Source organism: Ptychodera flava, chromosome 18 (genome assembly GCF_041260155.1).
Source record: "Ptychodera flava strain L36383 chromosome 18, AS_Pfla_20210202, whole genome shotgun sequence".
NCBI classification, from domain to species: Eukaryota; Metazoa; Hemichordata; class Enteropneusta; family Ptychoderidae; genus Ptychodera; species Ptychodera flava.
Window position 1 is genome coordinate 32,990,483 of NC_091945.1, and position 22,385 is coordinate 33,012,867.

General features: G+C 39.7%; 1 protein-coding gene across 5 annotated transcripts; it reads right to left on the minus strand.

Annotated features, from left to right (window-relative positions):
• Positions 1–932: 932 nt before the first annotated feature.
• LOC139117418 (uncharacterized) lies at positions 933–21,538 on the minus strand. 5 transcript variants are annotated; one of them, XM_070680519.1, is made up of 5 exons: positions 21,325–21,538; positions 18,258–18,905; positions 5,852–6,229; positions 3,520–3,733; positions 933–2,967 (listed from the first exon to the last, which is right to left on the minus strand). In XM_070680519.1, exons 2-5 carry the CDS (start codon positions 18,723–18,725, stop codon positions 2,789–2,791), a joined length of 1,239 nt encoding a protein of 412 aa, XP_070536620.1. In that variant the 5' UTR covers positions 18,726–18,905; positions 21,325–21,538; the 3' UTR covers positions 933–2,788. The 5 variants fall into 5 exon arrangements, with proteins under 5 accessions (XP_070536620.1, XP_070536623.1, XP_070536619.1 ...); XM_070680522.1 differs by lacking the exon at positions 21,325–21,538 and adding an exon at positions 20,057–20,167; XM_070680518.1 differs by lacking the exon at positions 21,325–21,538 and adding an exon at positions 19,840–20,159.
• Between the last annotated feature and the right edge of the window lie 847 nt (positions 21,539–22,385).

The following is a 22,385-nucleotide window of genomic DNA, read 5'->3' on the forward strand; positions in this document are numbered from 1 at the left end:
TCTGCTGTGGGTTTTCTTGTCCCTTAAGCACCCTAAAAATTCTCTGAAAACAGCTTAGTGAAAGCTGTGAATTCGAATCCGACCCAGAATTTATTTGGTTCACAATGTAGTTTGCATATTTACACCATACAATGCCATTGCAGACTTGATAATGTAGGTCCGGATTTAAACTCAATAACAAATTGCTGCTGCGTGTATGGTAACGAGTGATGTATTATGTACGATCACCTAGTCTAATAAGTTCATTGTGCTTAGGCAAGAAGAATAAGAATACAGGTTATGTCGCAAAAAGACTGATGAAACTATAGAACTTCAGGCCTACATCATAGCCTTAATGAATCCCTTCAAACTTGTACGGTTCTAACCTTTCACAAGACCCAGAGGTATTTCAGACAGTTTGTCACACGTCACACAGCGCATTGTTGTTTGGCCACGGTGGAAGAGTTCTGACGGTTTCACACATAATTGTGGTTGCAGGTACTATTTGCTCCAGTTATGACGTGGGGCGGACGTCAGCTGTGTCGGGCGACTCTCGACCATTTATAATAAACGTCGCCGTGCCTTTTATGAGACTTAAAAGTACCGACTCTGTGACTGCAGACAGTGTGGAACAAATATGAACACGGTAAAAATAATCAATTTGATTTGTAGCTGGGTTTCGACAAATATACTCAGAATAGTTTATGACAAACAAGCAGAATGGTTTCACTTGTGAAATGATTTTATTTCCCCGAATGCACGACTCGCTCTCTTTCATTGACTTCACCGTGGCATGCCCTCTCTCAGGGAACCTTTGATTTGGACAAAAATGAGAACGGTCACCGTGTTCCTGGCCATGCTGTCCGTAAGACGTTTTTACAATCACAGATTGTCAAGTAATGGTACATTTTCTGATTGAATTCTTTGAAATTGCAATGAACTCCAATCAAAGCTGTTGAGGGTGATTCGACGAACCAGAATCACGATTTTGACTTTATTCTTATCAAACTTGTGTCTACAAGCAAAATATATGCCACGTACAATTGGTCGTTGGCCCACAGTATCCAACATAGAATTCATTATACAAGGATTTCGAAAAACGGAGAATATATGGTTCATATGATATGCTACAGGGGAAAGGTTGAAGATTTAAACTAACCACAGAACGTTGAGACTTACTTCATGAGTATAAAGGATATTAGAACCTGTCTGAATATCATTGCAAGATCATTGAACTTTCCCTCTACTACACATGCATGAAAAAACATAATTCCTACAAAAAATATAGGCAGAATAGCTTTAAAAATTTCCTCGTACGTTGTCCGTGTGCCCAGCACTCACAGAACATCCTAACTTCGCGTGAGATTGCCGAAATGGCTGTACCGTAACAATAGGTCTCTTTTGCAAGGCGGACAAACTTTCTTATAGTTGTGCGTGAATCACTTTGTTTGCCTGTCGATTGTCCCATTGGACGGCTAAATGTTCCATGTTAGTGACTAATGTGGCCTGTTGGTCGCAGCACACATCATTTCTAATGACGCATTGGAATTCTCATGTCCAGACAAAAAACTGCACGATGCTAAAGTGATAAAAGGAGAGCATCGATTGAAAGCGTTTCGCGTTTCGAAATTTTCCTACTTAAAGCTAAGTAAAATTATATTGAAAATATTTTTGGAAATAATTGAGGGGTTTACAGAAATAATTGAGGGGGTTCAAAAAATGCTACTACAAGATGTTTGATTGTGGCACGTAATGGCTATACAAGAGCTATTTATGTCGTGCAAGATACAACGGAAGCCGTTATCGTTACAGGTAACACGCAGGGTGGCGTCCGTCTATAGCCGTTCTGAAATTCCAACAGCTGAAAAAAAAAAATTGAATGCAAGCACGTGACTGATCATTTTCTTCGGCATCATTTCAAGCATCCGCTGTGCTTTCCATTTCGATAATAAAGTATTCCGAGCTTGGACGATAAACAATTCTGATCATGTCATGCGAAATTTCACTTTAGACTATTTTATTACTGTTATAAAATTTACATCATATATTGGAATATCACAATTTTGGCAGTATTATTTTACAAATCCAGAACAGAGGTAATTGTATATTATAAATGAAATTTCCTAACACGGAAAAGGATATATAAAAGCATTCATCCACACATTTCAGTTTTACATGTCGTTTTTGGAATATAGAAATGATTTTGTACACCGCTGTACATGTGTCGTCACGCAGAGAGAAGAGAACGATTACAGGCGATTTTGAAATGCATTCATGCGTTATATACCTACAAACACGAAAACAGGGTATGGCGCAGTACCCATAAAAACGTCAATTCATTGGTTTATGATTCATCTGTCATACGGGAAAATGAGATGCGGATTGCTTAAAATATTTTTGTCCTACTTGCTAACTTAGAGAGGTGAAGGTTTATAACGAAGTGAAAGAAAACGTAAAGAAGAAAGAAATAATAATGGAACGACTGTTACGACAACAGAGCATAAATAGATTGTCTGCAAGTTGGTATACGTGTAATAGATATGTAAAAAAATATTGTCCGAAATGGATATGTGTGTATGCACTGGTGATCATTTGATGGATTCGTCGCGGCCCGCTGACCTCAATGTGCATTGCATTTTTGACGTCTTCTCAGGTCACAATCTTCCTCAGCCGTTTTCAAACAACGCGGCTCATAGTGTGCTTGTAAAGATTAAGCTTATCTGAAGATAAATGACATATACTCTTCTCTATGTCCCTGTCATTGTGCCAAACGTCTCCTGTTCCAACGGTCATGGAGTTGCGTGTATTACTAACAGTACATCACGGTATGAATTCCCCCTCTGATGAAGTCTTCAGACGTTTTAATCGCCGATTTGTTTTTCCTTATCAAGGTTTCCAATATCGCCGCACTGCTATCGCTGTGTGAAACGTTTGTGATGAAGTTATTCATGTTCTCCAGTGCGCGTATTCCCAGATTAACTCCCAGGCCTGTCACAAGATACAAGCAAAGGAAATTAAGCCTCATGGAGCGAGACTACAACACATAGGAAAGTAAAGGTCATCACAGACCTTTGGAGATTCTCTCTTGAATAAACACCTCTGGAACTGCTTGATTCTAAAAATAAGAATGAATCTTAAAAACCGGAGTTTAATAGTCCTTAAGTCGTTACATCCAATTTTTGCCCACAGGCGCCCATCTCTGGTAATTTGACGAGAAATTGTACAAAGACACACCTCTTAAACACAATATCTTGAAACAGTATCACATCGACAGGGGAACCGTCTGCAATGGAAACGGTCGTTCGATACCTTTTGACAATTTAATCAACGGAATCATTCGTGACATTCGTAAAATATACGGGCGAGCCAAATTGAAAATCTGACGAACCTGAAAGGAGAGGCCCCTAAATAGTACGAAAGAATTCAATTTGTATTTTCTGTCGCTGCTATCGACAGGTTTCCTAAGGGACGGCGACTTTCTAATTATTATCATTATATAAGCTTCGACAAGTTGCAAAGGTACCAATCAAATTGTTTTACCTGAGTTCAAATTAAGGGACCTCGCCGCGTGTCCTTCCATTGTGATAACAATGTTATCCTCTTCAATGAACAGTACGTTTTCCCGCCTATAAGAGAGCTTCACTTCGAATAGGCGATGACTGCATTTCACGTTCCTCGTGGCAGCATCCGTTAGGCGAGGTTCAGTTTTCAACCTGTATGCATTGTAAGATTCCTGGAAAATGTTTCTCATTATCTGTGAGGGCAAAATCAGAGAAAGGTGTCAGCACATCTGGGTTTTAATGAACAACGTCGATTGGAGAAAAGTGACTCCAACAATATTAACAATCCCATTAGGGTCGACGTGCATATAGTGAGGTGGGCTGATATTGGTTTCATCGGACCGTGTAGCCGTGGGCAGAGGGCTTTCGACTCACTTGACCGACAAAGTCTTCAGATGTTCAAGATTGAGGCGTGTAAAGAATAACGAGATTTTCCTGTCCTCTGCGTTAGCTTAGATAACTGTTGCAACTTTTAACGTAAGGAGGTAATTAATAGACTGATGAATTTTTTTAAAGTAAATCACACCACATATGTTTTTATGCAAACTTATTCCGGCAGTGTTCAAAAACTGGCTATTGCACTATAATAAGAGAAGCCATTGTGAATCACGATGTGCTCAGTCTTTTCCCAATACTTGACATCACCCATTTTACCAGCTTGTTTACTCTACAGGTTCAAATATCCTTCTCTCTCAATACTGTATCTGTTTTCAATATGTTGGTAATTTCTGTTCTTTCTCATCTGTCTATAGTGGTATCTGTATTGGGAGTTGATATATCGGCTGTTTGTTGCAGTAACTTAAACCGACCAATGACTATCAACAACGCTTACCTTTTACCTATCAGTTGCACTATAATCGATGACAAACCGTCTGTAAAATCAGTTTTATTAAGACAGTGCGAGCCTCAAAATTGAAAGACTTGAAATTTGTTCAAACTTGCCATAAGGGAACTTTAAACCATTCCCTTGTAAGTTAAAGAATAAAAATCCGGGATCATTGTGCAAGATTTGGAACTATTTACCAACACTCGAAATTCAAAGTAGGAGTCATCCCTGTCCTAACTCGATGGGAAAAACTTAAATTTTCCATTTCATAAAAATAAACCGGTGAAAACTTTATTTACTTAATAAACTTCAAAACTAGCACCCATAAGTGATAGGCCAAAAAGTATTGTAAAAGTTTCAGAGTCCGGATATCTGTCCCGGGGGCGCATTCTATCTTAATCTTAAACATATTTTCGTTGTCACTGATTGTCAGCGTATATTTTCCAACATAGGCAAGTCAATTGCAGTGCACTGCATATATCCATTGTAACATTTACGTTCATGTAATACTACTTATCAATGACACTAACGAATACATGAATGGATGTATATTGAGTATCAAAGAAATAAATGGCTCTGTAGTATCGATTGAGAAGTATAATAGTTAGCATTTCTTACTTGGACCGCTAACTTGCATGTTATTGTAGTTCAATAAATGCTTGTTTATGACCAAAAACGAAACGGAAACAAGCAAGGGTGAAATATGTTTACGAGAAGTGTGTTGAGGAAATATTTTACTGGGTAAGTATGATTTTATGTTCATGACATATTTGTAGATTAATGATGTAACAATTGTAGCAGGACAGAGATGATTTGTAGTAAGGAGACAAAACTCGACATCATTGTTCAATAGCGTTGCATGTCGTGTCTTTACGTTCATGACTGTTTTGTAGCGTAACGAATGCAGTGCTTTTTCTTGGCTTTGAATAGAGTATACCGTGCCTGTTCATCCACATCTAAGATGGTATCCAAGGATACGTTCAGAAAGCCTACAACTGCGTTTGAATTCAGTGAGTCACATTAATCGATTCGGCATGAGAAGCAGTTTCGGATTAGTTCAAAGGAAGGATTAAAACACGACTTTTCACAAATGTTTGATTGCATTTACATTCAAAAATAAAAAAACGTGATGTCTGCCAAGGATGTTCAGACACACCTCCGTATTTTTGAGCATATAATCTTATAAATCTATGTACCTAATAATATACCCTAATAAGTATGTGTGTATGTATGTATGTATGTATGTATGTATGTATGTATGTATGTATGTATGTATGTATGTATTTGTATGTATGTATGTATGTATGTATGTATGTATGTATGTATGTATGTATGTATGTATGTATTTAGTATGTATGTATGTATGTATGTATGTATATTTATTGTGTGTGTGTGTATATATATATATATATATATATATATTATATATATATATATATATATATATATATATTTATATATATTTAAATATATATCAGGTACTTACCCAAGGATTTGCAGTCATTCGTAATTGTCTTAATAGATTAGAGTCTGATTTAGGACATACTAATGCGATAATCCTATGTCTCAATGTTCCAAAAATCTTCAGATGGAAAGTAAGTCTCGATGAATCCGGTATACAAAATTCGCCGTCGTATGCAGAGAGATCGAGGTTCAAACGATTTACTGTGATTTCCGGCGTTGGGATTTGCTGTTGGTCCATTCGTTCTAGCTTTGCTACAGCTCCGTACAACTTGCATGACTCCTGAACAAACTCGTCGTTGATGGATAGCAGCGTGGACCAATTTGCACTGCTGCTGTCACAAACTACAATCAGGGTCCGTTGCTTGCTCAAACATAAACTGTCAATTATTGATTTGGACAACTGGAAAAGAAGAAGAGGAAGGCGAGCGTTACTGCACGTTAATTGCAGAGGCAGTTGCCCAGGGTAACAAACTGATTGAAGTCCTAGATGCGATGCATTACTGTTCCCAGTTTCTCTTTTGTTTTCAGTTTCTCTTTTCGATTCAGTGCATTTAGGTTCGGCCATCGTCATCATAATTGCCTATATTTGCTTCGCAGATCTGACTACTAACCTCTACTTTATGGCGGCTTTCTATGCATCTGATGTAATGAAAACTTTAATCCATGTCGCATTTTATAGTTCAGCTTTGTGCACGTCCCGTACATCGCTTACAAAAGTATTGTCAGAAATTGATTTTACGCCGGAACCTACCATGGAATTGCGATAAAATATACAATTGAACGTATGGACTTGTATGGTTCAATATGAATTTTGTTGCTGTTGGTCGAAATGTCATTTTTATGGCACTATCATCTGTTATTCCTTCATATGCAAAGTTTACACGTATGTGTATATATGTAATTTGTGAGAAATTGCACATAGTATTTTTGTTATAAATTTTACCATATAAATATGTTTTTCTGTCTGTCTGTCTGTCTGTCTGTGTCTGAGTGGTTTGGCGCACAGGTAAAGATTAGTAACAGCTAAGTGATGTCAGCTAATTGTTCTGGCAGTCCTGTGCAAGCCCTCTAAGGAGAGTAACTTTAACAAATCGCTGAACGCTCATTGTAGTACTGATATTGGAGAAATCATTAACGGTGTTACCTTTGGTCTTTAAAGAGCTTAGTGTGAAAAACGTGAAAATGCTGCAATTGCATCAATACTGATGTCATAAAGACGTCATCGAATATTACTGTAATGTCACAAAAAAATCTAATCACAATAAAAATCCTTCCATTCATCGCTGACAATCACGGCCGGACAATAGTTGGTGTTTAGTCCCTTATGGAACCGCGCCGAGCATTATTACAAATAGATCGATAGACTTAATAACTTGGTCGAATCGACATTTATGTTGACACTTTTCGGGCGAATCAAACGTCTATTAAACACTTGTAATTCATCTCCCAGTCTTTCAGTAAATACAAAAACCACTTGAAAGCGTTACACTAATCATTATCATCAATGCCAATACACGTCACAGTTTATGGATCACAACTATCGTGTTACAGAAATTAACATTATACATTACAGTTAAGCTGTTTGTCAAACAGCGTTTATTGCCAATGGCAGTTTCTTAAATCTATGTCTTTGCATGCAGACCATCTGAGATGAAGATTTACATTTGATGAATGGGAGAAACATTGCTTTTAGTTTCAACGACGTTAAAATGTGACAAGCGAGTTAAATCTTTTTATTAATATCGGAAATTTGATAAAAAAAAGTTGAAGTGTTTAATTTCGCTGTCAATTAATCATTAATTTAAACGCCGGGGAAAGCTGTACCTTCATGTGAAATGACAAGCCATTCTCGATTCCTTTTGGCGTCACGTTAAAATTCTGACAAGTCTAAAGATATTTGATTATGTGGAGGACATGAACCCAGTAAGCACACGGTATTATGTGGATCTGCAGTCTCTACAGCCCACCAGACGTTCAAATTATCCATCTTTTGAAAGAAATGCTCGTTTCATATCAGCTCATTCTCTTGTCAACCATGTGACGTTTGCAAAAACGTGTTGGGGCATGTGTCCCGGCATTCCAATTGACGTGAGAACAGGCGACAAGGGTTGCAAAATGTCTCGTTCCTTGACCAATGTCATTCAGTTGATGACTCGACAAAAGACACTTTTACTAGTAAAAGCTCGCGCGTATACATCTACTTGAGAATTTTACAGCCCTTTTTACAAGTCGTTATATTGATCACAGTCGATTCTGTATAGAATCGTGGTCGGTTGAGGTGATATGCAGGTGAATGTGGAAGAAACGGGCAGGAGAATGTGTCAGTCTTGGTGGATTGCGCTCAATATCCCCTTTGCCTTTCAGTTACATGTGACATCGATAGAGTACAGGAATTAAAATGAAAAAATTACAGGAAACATGTGAGATTGTAATGTTACATGTAAGTGTTGACGATAACACTCGAAGTGAGTCGTTGGCAACCTAGAAACTAGAGTTGATTTAAAGGTATAAATTGCAATTGGAGTTAATGGATAACAGTGAGCGGCGACGTTCTGGAAAAAATCGCTTCGAGCGATATCTTTCCTTTTGGTCTCATTGGAACGTTTTCTGTAGAGTGGGATTTATGAGAGCGCTGGTAAATAAGTCTCGGGACGGTATCCATGGAAACACGTCAGCACATCTTAGGCTGGACGTGAGTAATGAAAGATGTTGGCAATTAATAGCCTTTGGAACGTAATCGACAAGAACGTTAGCAAGAACTCTGGAAAAGCCACACCCTGTGTGGTTTACTTCTAGATCACTGCAGGGACAATCAGAATCTCGGCGTTGGTTGAGGAAGCTTCCTGTCTCGAAATGTGATTCCCAATCCTTTCATTATTTCATTTCATTTTAGTCTCGACAGTGGGTCTTTTTTTTTCTTGTATCATTTATAATCTACACAAAAATTTCACTTGATGTGTCGAGCAATGGTCACACATATCTTATTAACACGATTGGAACTAATTTGGGATAATTGGATCGTCATATTTTTCAAACTTCTCAAAAGTGTTATGTGCCGTATAGCTGGATGTTGCGATATTACAAAATACTCATAAAAACAAATGTGTAACTGAAAAACAAAAGTAGATGAGGTTACATTTGAAGATTGAATCGACATTACTTCATCATCTAATTATCCCAAATTAGTTCCAATCGTGTTTGTAGTATCTCTCTCTCTCTCTCTCTCTCTCTCTCTCTCTCTCTCTCTCTCTCTCTCTCTCTCTCTCTCTCTCTCTCTCTCTCTCTCTCTCTCTCTCTCTCTCTCTCTCTCGTTAAGTTGCCCTACAAACACATCTGAAAATTCTATTCTCACGTTTTTCTTCTATAAAGCATTGACAACAGTAGATCATCCTCGTGACGATATATCCACTGCTGAAATCATTTCTATACCGTTAATAGACTGTGGTAAAGTAACCCAATCGGACAAGTACACAAATTAACATTTTGAAGAACACGTATCAAGAACTGTATCACAATGCTATACAAGTCTTCTATTAGTTCTTTTTTCTCCAGAATCTAGCTCCGAGCAGGCTGAGCAATCCCATAATTCAACCCAAGAACTATCGATTGAATCTCCGTGTAGCCCGATTTCATAGAGATCATAAAGTCTGATTTGTTGTTTATTTGCTGCAGTGCAGTGATTCACACTTGTAAACGAAACAGGGACACGTCATTGGCGTCCGTCTTCTCAGATGTTGATTGGAATTCGCATTGAATGTCATCACAGGGACAGACATGGGTTTATTCCTAACTCGCATTTTGACTAAATGTGTTTTATACTGTGTGTCATTTGTTACGACTCAAGGGATTGGTAGATGAACCCGTTTAGAAAGCTGGCTACGCGAGAGCCTTTCAGTTGTGCCCGGAGACTGGGACAGTAGTCGCTACAGCGCTAGCCTGATAATAAACCATTATCGTATTTGTGCCATCAGTCTGCCGTACGTGCCATAATCATTTTCACTCTTGCATATGCACAAAGTTGAATCATTGGTCTATAAACTGATATATCATCATTATAATGGCGACATGTCGACAATATACTGAAATATTTTTCTATGTTACTGTTACAGGTTCCGGGCTGTTTCGGAATCTACTGAGTTAATATGAATCGTTACCTTTTCAAATCGTTATCTTTTCCTGCGAATTGCCGAATGATCGCCAGTTGAATTCATGGACATAATGAATGTTAGAAATTGTGACATATTGGTCAGTGTGTCTTTAAAGTGCCATCGAGGAGATCAAGAGAGTTGTCGCTTTTGCACAACAGAATCCAATATTGCTACATAACACCTCTCCCCTCTCTTTCTCTCTCTCTCTCTCTCTCTCTCTCTCTCTCTCTCTCTCTCTCTCTCTCTCTCTCTCTCTCTCTCTCTCTCTCTCTGCCCTTTTTATTGTACATAATGACACAAGGTACGATAGACAACAATAGCTAGCTGGCTTACTGTGAGATAAGGCTAGAGAACACAATTTACAATATGACGAAGGCCTATGGCTTAGCCGTCGTAATTTTCTATCACAGTAGAGCACTAGCATTTTGATACAGCAGAGGAGGCTAACACACAGTGGATAGAGGGACTGTGGCTAACATATCCATAGGGAAATGAGCCATGGACAGGTACGAAGAGCGGATATAGCAAGTATGCCACACTGGATGTCAGCCATGACGACTATAGTATCTCGTGATTCAATCATGGTTATTATCGTCTGCTACAGGCATCAGTTTAACTTAATCCTAAGCCAAATCCACGGGACTGTACATTGTTTAATCCGGGGTGCCAATGTAAAGCGCCATGAAAAGTAGCACGCTTGAGGAACCTTCGAACGAGCACGTTTTACGGTCAAGAGAAGAAGATATCTATATATGCATTGTTTCCATTTGAGAGGCAAATTAGCCAAATTTGCCCCGTGTTTGATATTACGAGTTAAATCACATGTCTTCTCTTTGCTATGTGGAAAAATTTGATATTCATATACTGTACACGACTGCAACTCATTTCTCTGGGTGTAGTACATTGAAGTACGCCATTTTTTTACTTATGCTATTCATTGCACGTATGTGCCAAAATACGCATTCTTGTCCAAAACTGAAGTGTTTGGATCTTCCGCAAGACAGAATCGTGACTTCTAGGATCGGAGACAGTGGCCGAGCAGTATGGCCGAGTAGTATGGTCTCAAGCAACATTGATCACCTGCAATTATCCACTCATGCGAAGCAGATTTGAAAGTAATAAGTCGAAGGTTGGCTGGAGACTGATTCCTTGTGATTAGATTTGAGACGGAGGCCACTCTATCTTTTTTTGTTCAGGAATTTGCTTGATTACAATGGAGCAGATATCTAGATTATCATTAGGCTCGCACCGAATCCTCTAAACCGGCTACTGTATAGTACTGTTAAAGGTATAGAATGTGCCTTGGGGATACATTTAGGACTTTTGAAGTCTTGTACTTCTTTTATGAACTAGCAGTCGTCCGTGTGTACTCGTTTGCAAATCTATAAAGAAACTTAACTTTCGACTTTCTGGTGTTTATACAAATAGGAATTTTTTTCAGAATCGAGTCATCACAGTGTGACGGCCATTTTGAATTTCATGCAACTTGCTGATCTAATCCAAACATTTATACGAAGTATCCTTGATTTTTATCTTTGAATGTAAAAAGAATGAATTAAAGATACCTTGAGCGAAGTATGATGTGCTGATGTTTATAATTTCCCTACACATGTAAGGGTCGTTCGAGTGTGTAGGTAGTCCGTGTCTGCAAGCTCAACACTTTAATTTTCAGTGCATGGTATATCAATGATTTTTTCATGAAGTGTGTTTCTTATAAAAGCTGAGACTATGGCATATGTTACCTAAATCACGTTTAAGTTTCGATACTCATGAAGACACAATTAAGGCACGTAGATGCTTTCAAATCGCGGGTTTTCTGGCAATAGTCACCATCAATGCTACATGTACCGTACATAACTATCGCCCTAAAATGTGTAAATCTAATAAGACTCAACATAACCAGAGGATACCTTCAGGACTACACGACTGAAAACTCCTTCATGGGCTGCAGTATACGTGCGTGTTTGTAGGAAAATACACTGTAGTCGGTTCCCTCAAGTGAAGCCATCAGCTTGTTGAATTCGACGGCATTGAAGGAATTGAAGATACCGCTGACGTATTTGCAAATCCGGTCAGTCCAAAAGCACGGAAGAAACTACATATCGAATGAGCGGGCAGACATCTTGCTTATTCCTCGAGGGTAGGGTGTTAAGTGTAATGAAGTCCGAAATTAAACACGATCAAGTAAATTGAGTTTCCACAACGAGAAGTTGCTGCGCTTTTTTCAAGCCGTTATTGTGCTAGTTAATGTTTGTCAAGTTTACTGTGCATGCGTTAAAACGCCAGCGATTGAGTAACGATAGCTTGCGGGAATACTATCGAGCAGTTGCAGCAAATGCGATTGCTTTACATCTACTTAAACGAAATCATCAAGACCGGCCCTCAGAGGACCAACTCAGAAATGCTGTAAAATGCATTTGCATCTCTCCGTTTGAAAATCCTTTAGATGTGGAAAATAAAAGCACTGGAATTGCGGAACACGCATCTTAATGTGCATGTCCTGTCTCTGATGGACAGCCAAAGGGCGAGAAAGGCTTTGTTCCGTACAAAGTACATCCATCCATCCACCCATCCAGCCAGCCAGCCATCTCTGCGAATTTGTTACTAAATGAATTTTAATCTGCATATGTTTGGAACGGCATCTGTTTTTCGCGATGGTGTACACCGATGAATATCTGATAATTCTCCAGGTTATTGGTGTGACATGATTAAGTTTAGAAGATAAATGAACTTGTTCGAAACAAACCATCTTTTACAAAAGACTTGGACAAAGTTCGTGGTCACATCTACGTAAGGTATTCCACTTGCTACGTTGTCAGTTTGTTGATCGAACCAATGACGACATTACAATAAACGAAATCAGTCACCTGTATTTATTTGCTGTGCAGCCAATCATAGATTTTTACCCAGGGGTATGCAAAAACAAAGTGCGCCGTCAAAGCTGCAGTGCATCTAATGTTCACTGAGTGAACATTTCCTTTTTAATCATGTATGGATACAAACCAACTTATGTTGACTCAGTAACTTTAAATTAACCGCTAAACCTTTATCTGGCTGTAAGAATCTGACTTAAAATGCTGCCACTGTCGTCAATCTGCAATTAGCCGTCTTGTGTCACCAACGTGCACTTCTAAGACAGGGTGGCAGTGCCTGGTTAGAGAAGGTCATTGTGTTCTTGAAGCCCAACATATCTCTGCTTACCATGCTTTGTTGAGAACGGCCCATTTTATGAAGCCGATGAATTTACTTTCAGTTTCATAATCGATTTTTTCACCACTTGTTTTTCTCACTTGACCCCGATACGACTGCCCGTCTCTCAGCTTTGGTTTTGGTTGGCAAATAGTATGGTACTTCGGCCAATCAATTATCAAAGTATCTTGAGACAAAATGTGTCTTCAAAGATCAGAGTTGTCTTCTGAGGGAAGGGAAGTGATCGATACAAAGATACTGAATACAACAATATACAATAGCACGAATCATGCAATATTGCCCGTAATAACTCCCGAGTTGAAAGCCAATCCATGATGATGATGATGATGATGATGATGATGATGATGATGATGATGATGATGATGATGATGATGATGATGATGATGATGATGGTGATGATGATGATGATGATGATGATGATGATGATGATGATGATGGTGGTGGTGGTGGTGGTGTTGGTGGTGGTGGTGGTGGTGATGATGATGATGATGATGATGATGATGATTTGACAAATAGTGATCGCTATGAGTTTTACTGTAAACAAGTTAATCTTCTTTATACCAGGCTCCATAGAAAAACCATAGAAATAAATACCACCTCGGAGAAAGAGGATTAACTTCTCCCCGAAATTGGTTTATGTTCTACGATGTTTTTTATATTTTGTTATTAATGTAGAGGTTTACAGGTACGACGACGGAGTAGTATCAAATGATTGGAATACGGAATCGCTCCTAAAGCACATCAGTTTTGATGTCAAATTGCTATCTCGTAGATATGAAAGTCATCGATACCCCAATGATATCTTGGTCATTATCTAACGTCTTTGATCCTCAAAAGACGGCAGCAATCAGTTTAATAAAAGAAATTCAAATTGCAGCTGCACTTATGTTCCCGATTACCATGGCAACGTGAGATGTACGTGAAGAAAGAGTGAGACGCACAAAGGAGGATGGGCGAAAGCTGTGCCTAATCTGTCTTAAGTGAACTTTGAGAATAGGAACGCTGCCCGGGGGCGTATCCGTCAAAGTACTGGAAAGACAGTTTGTCAGACTGGCATAAACTTCAGTTGTTTTCGAGAACTTTCCACATTGCATGTCTGCCAACGGCAAAAATCTGCAGAAAACGGTAAGTCAACTTACAGGGAGGGGAATCGTCGAACAGCGTTCAAGGTCGTATGGGACTCATACGGCCAATGTAAACACTGTATCCAAGGAACGGCAGTGATTGGTGAAAGATAAAACACGTTTGTCATTATGTACATCGTTAAAAAATTGAATTTGCAGCTATGTTGACGTGATGCGTCTTGATATCGTGCATGAAATACATTGTTTGTAGACAAGAAAGTCGTACAGGTGCAGTTCCGACGGACCCCCTTCCTTTCAGTCACCCTAGTGTGACCGAAATTCAATATCCATAGCATTTGATATTCGTCTTTCACGTTAGCTCTATACTACACTAAGCTTATGATTTAATTGCAAGTTCTTCAGCTGATTAAATATTTAATGTACTTTCAATCTGTTTTCGGATGAACATCACTTCCTTTGATACATTCAATCCAATTACACCCATTGCAAGGGATTGATAATATTTCCTCGCGGCAAGCAATGCCGGCCAGTGTGTTGACAAGAAGATGTGCCTCTTGTCTCTGAAACGACATCGAACGATCGATCATTTTCTTTGAGCAATCATGACAGTGCCAGTTTTCTTGTCTATCAATGTCAAGGTTGTCTACACAATTATAACATTGGCGCCGAGAACGTCACCAAAACTAGGTACAGCATGAAAGTTTGGCTTGCAGTTTTCATCGACTCGCATCACTTGCAACTTTCGCGGTCGGAATTTGACTTTGTATCCGAGAAATAAGATACAAAAGCTCAAACAAATATTTGCCTAGTGTAAGGATTGCCTTGTGATTTTGGTGAACAACGTTTTACGTGACGGGAATGAATTACTTCAGAAGGGGGAAGTGACTTTCTCAAAGTGTATTCCCCATGTGGTTTGACGCATGGCACTTTTAATTTCCTCGCTCTAAATTTTCCTAAGGCACTCGACTTTCATCTAACCTCGTTTTTTTTTATCTGAGACTACTTGGGGTGGCATTTGCGACTCAAACCATGCCATTGTTAGTAGTATTAGTAACTACAGATAAAATCAAGGAATACATCTTTTAGGTCTACGAGGATTTTGGTGGGGTGGTGGAAACTTTATTTCCAAAAGTTCAAACCTGTTTTCCTCATTTTAAAAATATGAATAGTTTTCTAAAAAGTAACAAGGGTTAAGAAGCTCACTTTTCAGACCACATTCCCCATTTTGACCACTCCTCCAAATGTATATTGTGTTATCTCTAACTTCACGGCTTGCTGTATGCACGCTCTGTTAACAAAGTAATTGTCTTTTGTGAGCATGTATTGTATGCGGTGAAATCTGCTCTAAACGCACTATCCAAAGTTGTTCACAACAGCGTGAGGAATGAATGAAGCCGAATTTAGGGCTTCCATTTCACCTTTATCATTTACACAAGGTTGTTGTCGTGGTAACCATACACACAGAAAGAAACCGGTTTTTTTAGGTTCCTATACATGCTAATGTTCACAAGAGCAAAGGCTTTTTACATCTTTTACGAGGATCTGCTATTTTGACACGCAACGCCACACACCCTCCCTCTCTTTTCCCTCCCTGAGTCACGATTTGCTGCATAGGAAAGTATAGCAACAGGAATCTAACCATGATTTTTGTTTCTTCACAGTCTTCATAACCTTAAAATATCTAACTCTAGCATAAAAGCTACTCTGCCCACATACAAAACAAAAAACAATTCTCACGATTCTCAATAGTTCAGACAAGCCACGTGATCCACGCCTTCAATAGTTACCTCTGACGTATGACAATTCCTAGAAATGTATATGCAACAAGGACAACGCACATTGTTGGAAAAAAGTCGACAAATCATTTTCGACTGGCAGCATTCAACATTGTCGTAAACATCTTTTTTTATTCTTATGGTTTTTTTTTTAAACGAGATGAAAGACCCGTGTGCCGACCAGTAAAATATCAATTTTGCTCACAGATCCTGGAGCAAAATGTAACGCTTCATTACAAGCCAGTCACTTACATAACCTCGGGCCAAGGCAGTGAATATCTCGCATCTTCACGTTGGTTGAGTTCGGCTACATACAACATATACTGATAATTATGCCATATATTTGTGTTGAACTTTTCGAAATTAGTTATTAGCGCTTTTTATGTTATATAATGATGACATTTCTCTGCGATTTGATCAGTGCAGTTAGAGTAAATATTTCATGATAACGTATGACGCAAGACTCTTCAATAAGGTACTGAAACACACGTGTGTGTGAAGTAATCAACAGCAAATACAATTTTTCATAGCATTTGCTCTTTCACGGAAGCTGTCTGATACGCATTTCCCTCGGTAAAATTCATCGGCAAAAAAACGCTTGTCTATTATTTACCAAAATACACACTGCAGTCACGCCGTATGTGGTCTGTGATCGATTTCCTGGCTCCATCTGGTGAAATACAAATCGTTTAGTTGATCACTTTCAGCAAAATGTTAAGATGACGTGACGATACCAATTAACGCTAACGCGGAGTCACATGCCTTGAGCGTAACGGAGAATATACCCCTCACTAATCTCGGTATTCAATGTGTGACAAATCAAGTCGACGTGGTTAAAGATTACACTGGCTTTTCCTTATGTAGAGAAGTTTTCATTTTTCTCGCCCAGCAGAGGCACCATATGTTTGTCGTAATGAGGAAATCAGTTGTTTCATAGTGACACAGTTTGCCGAGTTTCACCGTATCACGAATGGTTCATAATGAGATCACAAATGGTTCGTAAATCATTCAGAACCAAAACAACCTTAAATTCAAATAAAATTACCATCAAATAATACCAAGAGGCGTGGAAACATAGAAGAAAATGCAAAGAGATTAATCTCAGGTTTGACGAGCCCGCAATTAATTATAGTTAATGAATTAATTAGAGGCCCGATTTCTCATTTTACCTCAAACCCTAGGTTTGATTCTCACACGCAGTGCACGCAGCCATTCCTTCCCAAATATGCCAACAGCAACACACTGTTTTCCAATATCAAGATGCCAGCACACTGCGTTTTCCAATTGGTTTTTATCTTGTAATTCCCAATCGAGATAAATCTTGCAATAATCTGTGCCTTATTAACTGACACGATGACGTCCAACAGCCAGACTGTAAATTTACACGGCCTTGTATTCGTCTATTTGATCTGTATCGTTCCAACATGCCCTGCTTCGGGTACTGGCAAAAAGCCTTTCTCCCCAGAGGCTGTCGTGTGCGCGAAAAATACGAAGAGGATTAGCACACCGATGTGGGTAGTCTTTACTTGCCACCAAATGGTCCCTAATTTTGCGTTTTTGGAAAAGTTCTCGTGAAAAGAAAGCTACCGTGATATCACAAAAGCTGTCAATTCTTCCTAAGCTTGACAGGATTGAGACCAGTGGGCGCCTCGTTTCGAAGCTGAGCGTCTAATTCGCCTCAAAATCAATGTTTGAGATGCCAAGGCGCAACAGCAATGCTTGCTAAACGACAAGCGGACTAATTGGCTAGCCTCCCGGCCCTTACAAATTAGAGATTACGCGTTCGATAATATAGAGTTCTCAATTTGTTGTCAAGGGTTTATTTCTGTTTGCACGGTGTAAATCACAACAGGATTGAGGGCAAGGGCTAAATGGAATTCATGCGTAGCCATGCAGACAGATGAGCTATTTCGGTACTGCCGTGTCCCCTGTGGACTCCGGACTTTCAGATCAGGGGAGAACAATTATTAAATGAGCTTTTGACACTGGGCACAATCCACAGTCTACTTTAACATAACAAAGAAAACTCTAGAGGTGTTGTCAATAACTGTTTACAGTTAAGTAATATCCTAGTACACAGACAGCTCAGGTAGCTTACCTAAAGAGAGGATATATCGCATTGCCCTTCACTGAACTGTGAACGAATTGTAGTTAAAATGCACCAATGTCGATACGGCCCAATGAATCTAGACACTGCAAATATGTCTTACCTTGGTATGGAGCCTTACTTCCATATTAACATTCTGCCTCTCGATGAGACTGAACAGGTATTCTTGCAGGACTCCGAGCGGGGTACAGAATCGCTCGTCCTGCCAACATCCCTCTATGTTGTCGAAGTCGACATCCAGTCTCTTGAGAAACTGAACCGATCGCGCGTCCAAAGCGACTTGCTGAGGCTGGGCGACGAGAAATTTACGACTTTTCTCTTCTAATAAAATTATCTTGGACGTCTTGCACGACTTTGCGGCGATGAGCACCGTGGTTAGACCGATCGGGTCGCAGCCAAGTACCAATATCGTCAGCTTGGTTCGCCATTGTCGTAACACGTTATAGGAACATTTCGATGCCATAAAAGCCAGGGCCACAACAACAGTGACCAGAGTCAATTGGTAGCAAATCTCATTGCTGACGATCAAAAACGGAGTCATCGGCGAGCACTCGATGGACGATTTATCCATATTCTAAACAGCCTTGACGCTCAGCCGGTTAGACAAGTCACCGTGATATTTCCATACGAGATTGCCATCAGGAATCGTTACTCCCGCCACTGAAAAACTCCATGCTTTCTCCATATCTCGCTGTTCTTTATCCACATGCCAGGACTTGTCGAAAGGCAGCTACGTGGAATCTCCTAGTTCCTGTGAAAAGAAAACCCCGGGAGAATCATACGTCGAGTGTTAGCTGTACGGCGAGTCTAGACCATGTGAGCGATGCGAATAGAATCACCCAAGGTCGGGCTGTGCCAGCTTATCACAGTGTCTCCTGTATTGGCTATATCGACGTCACAAATCACTACAGAATAATATTAGGCAACCGAACGCAGAAAGCATTCCACGCTCTCTTTAACTTTTATCCACACGGTAACTATTAAACGTAAATCGAGCAAAATATCGTAAAAAAACCTTCCACCTATTATCGCGCAGGAGTATTTTTGTAACAGCAACAACATGATATGTAATACTTTTGTCAATATTAGTTCGCTCGCCACTTCATGTCAAAAAACTGAAATTGAATTCGATGGGTAACATTCATCATATTAAATGTACGAGGATAATGTACACAATCATGTGTAACACTATCTGCGGCGTGATCGGCAAATTTAACTCGAAAATTCATGCCTTGTCAAATGAAAGGTAAGCCGTAGCTGTCTTCTCAAATGACGATGCGTAAACCTGTGTGTATTCATTATCACATAGAGCGATTGAATATACGTCCGTTGGATGGTGTACACACTATACTGTGTGATGCAGAGCTTTGTCAATAAGACCTCAATACAGTGGAGAGGTGGGGTCAGACAGGTTACCAACCTGTCGTGTGAACGTATCCACATATGTATATAAGGTGTGTTTGTCCATACCTGAGAAACGGCGCGCGTTAGACACAAACAGAACGATCAGTTAAAGAGCGTGCAGTCGGTCTCTAACGCAAACCCAGATATGACGAGCCGGTAGTGCGAATCTTAACTCGCACTTTTATTTGCGCCAGTCACTGCGACAGTTACTGCAAGTAACGACTTCCGTTGAGAGATTGTTTTTAAATGCGAACCAATGTTGGCTCGTAATATTTCCTTACCTGTACAGTGTTCCAAGAAATTGCGTTAATGGCAATATATCACGACAACAGGCAACGTCGACTGGCACGTGATGTGCTAAAATGTGCTGGTATTAACAGAAATATATTACTCACTGAGTTTGGGCAAAAGTCTCTGGAACTATTAACAACAACACTACACAATGAGGGTCGCAAACACCGATCATGAATCACCCCCTAGGTATGTTCCTCGACTTACGCAAATGTTATGTGACTTGAATCTGAAGCCAGGCAAACACCTAACGACGACGCACAACGCCTGATGACCTATGACGGGACAAAGGGAATAACCAAAAGCATAGCAACCGGACGTTGTCAAGGTATCTATCAATGGGTATAACACGGCAACAGTGACCTTGCAATCATTTAACTCACTGTAAATAGCACAAGCAAAAGTCGTTGCCCACGAACGACCAACCATACTTTGAAATTACATCCAGTGCCGAGATTCTGTCAAAAGAGAGGAAAAACTAAAGTAATGGGCAAATTACATAACATATTGGCGGCTCTCGAGGGCGCAATTTATATTCAAGTGTTTCTCCCTCGATACGCTTACTGCCGATAAGTGTCGAACGTCAATTCTCGAGTCGATTGATGTTTCCTGACCAACAATGCGCCGTCGTAGTTACCGCTAGAAATGCAATAAGGAGAAATTAATGCGTCGCAAACAGGATCAAACATCTGACAGAGTATAGAGAGCGGAAACCACCGCCAGTGGCTTTCCTCGCTACTGAGCAAACGCGCATTGCAAAATCAGTCAATAATTCCCATAGGGTACCACATTAGCACGGATAAGCCAGTTCGAAGTTTTAAGTCAATTTGAAAAACTTAAGATGGATATATCATCTTGGCACTTTATTTCCATCTGTATCGCGTGATAAATGTTGCAATATATATATATATATATATATATATATATATATATATATATATATATATATATATATAAAACATATATATATATACATACACATACATACACATACATACACATACAGGCAGGCAGGCAGGCAGACAGACAAGCATGAACGCACCGTGGGACAGTTAAGCATTTATATTGACTCTTCAAAAGCCTTTAAAAGTCCGTCGACGATATGGAACAAAGTCATTCAAGGTGAGACACAATATTCAGTATCCGTCGGAGAAAGCCCGCTGAAAAGATGTAATATCGGGTGTCTTGGGAATGTGTATTCAAGGATAAAAACCTACTCAAGGGTACTGACTCTTTCATCGCTGTCCATACACTCACTTTTACTCGATCAACAATGTCATATACGGGTCATCTGGCGGAACGAAGAGCATCCAGGCGAAGTACGTCGCCACACGTACTGCACATTGAGTCCGACCGTTGAGGGCACACGGCTAAAGACTGCTGGGGACCGTTGTATTGTGAGAACATCAGTAACATATTTGCTACTTCTTGTTCGGAATAATGTGATATCTTAGCAACAAATCCAATTTACTCACCCTACAACAACTCCTTTGTCGTCTGTACTATCAGCATGCCAGCACTTCCTTGGCCCCCGATCCTTGGGCACTATCTTCAAATTTATCAAGGCGTGCCCTTGCTTTAGTGAGACAGTGCTCGCTGCAGTTCTCCAGAGCGAGCTAGAATTTAGTTTTAGTAAAGCAATGAACATGAGCTTGTTCTGAGTTCCACACTGCAACACGATGATCTGACAACTGTTGGGTTTTTTTCCATTTCCAGCGCATGCGGTAATTCGCACAGATGGTGCGGAGATGGCATGCAGTGTCCATTGTTATGCAGGTTCGAATCATTTTGTGACGCACAGGTTACATCGCATGTTTCAATGGTGTGTCCAATGCTTCGGAGACGATGAATCGATCGATCTTAAATGCTTGGCCCTTTTGTTTTACGTCCCAGATATAATTAGAGAGGTCGGTGCTATTTCAGGTTCTTTTGTTAGAAGAAGTACTTGTGAGTTCCACAGTGACTTTTCATTGTTTTCTGTCAGTCCACCATAGCCATAGGTACTCTGATTTAAAAAAACAAAAAAAACAAACAACCCCCAAAAAAACCGTGACACCTCAAAAACAAATGTGACATTTCAAAACAAGAACTATCTATACCAGTGGTCTCTTTACTTAATACTTTAATTTGGAACCACTGATCACTTGACCGCACCCTGATAACACTGTCTAATGAACTACCGTGCTGAACTTATGGGGGGATTAAATCAGTCAGTCAACATCTCTTTCACGTTCTCAAAGGAAGATCAAGTCTTTAGTATATCGTGAGATGTTGACCGAGTGATTTAATCCCCTGATAAGCTCAATACGATAGCTCATTAGGCAGCGTTACAGACTAACAGCATTGTGTGGTCCAGTGATCTGAGGTTGCAATTAAAGTGTCAAACACAGTCCCTCCACTGTGTGTCAAGTAAAGGGCGAGGAGACCGTTTACACCATAGAAAATATAGATCTTTATCGGAAATATTACAGATATTATCAAAGGCTTATTCGAAATTGGCACTTCTCCCTGTGGTTATATCTTCAGTCCGCAGAGG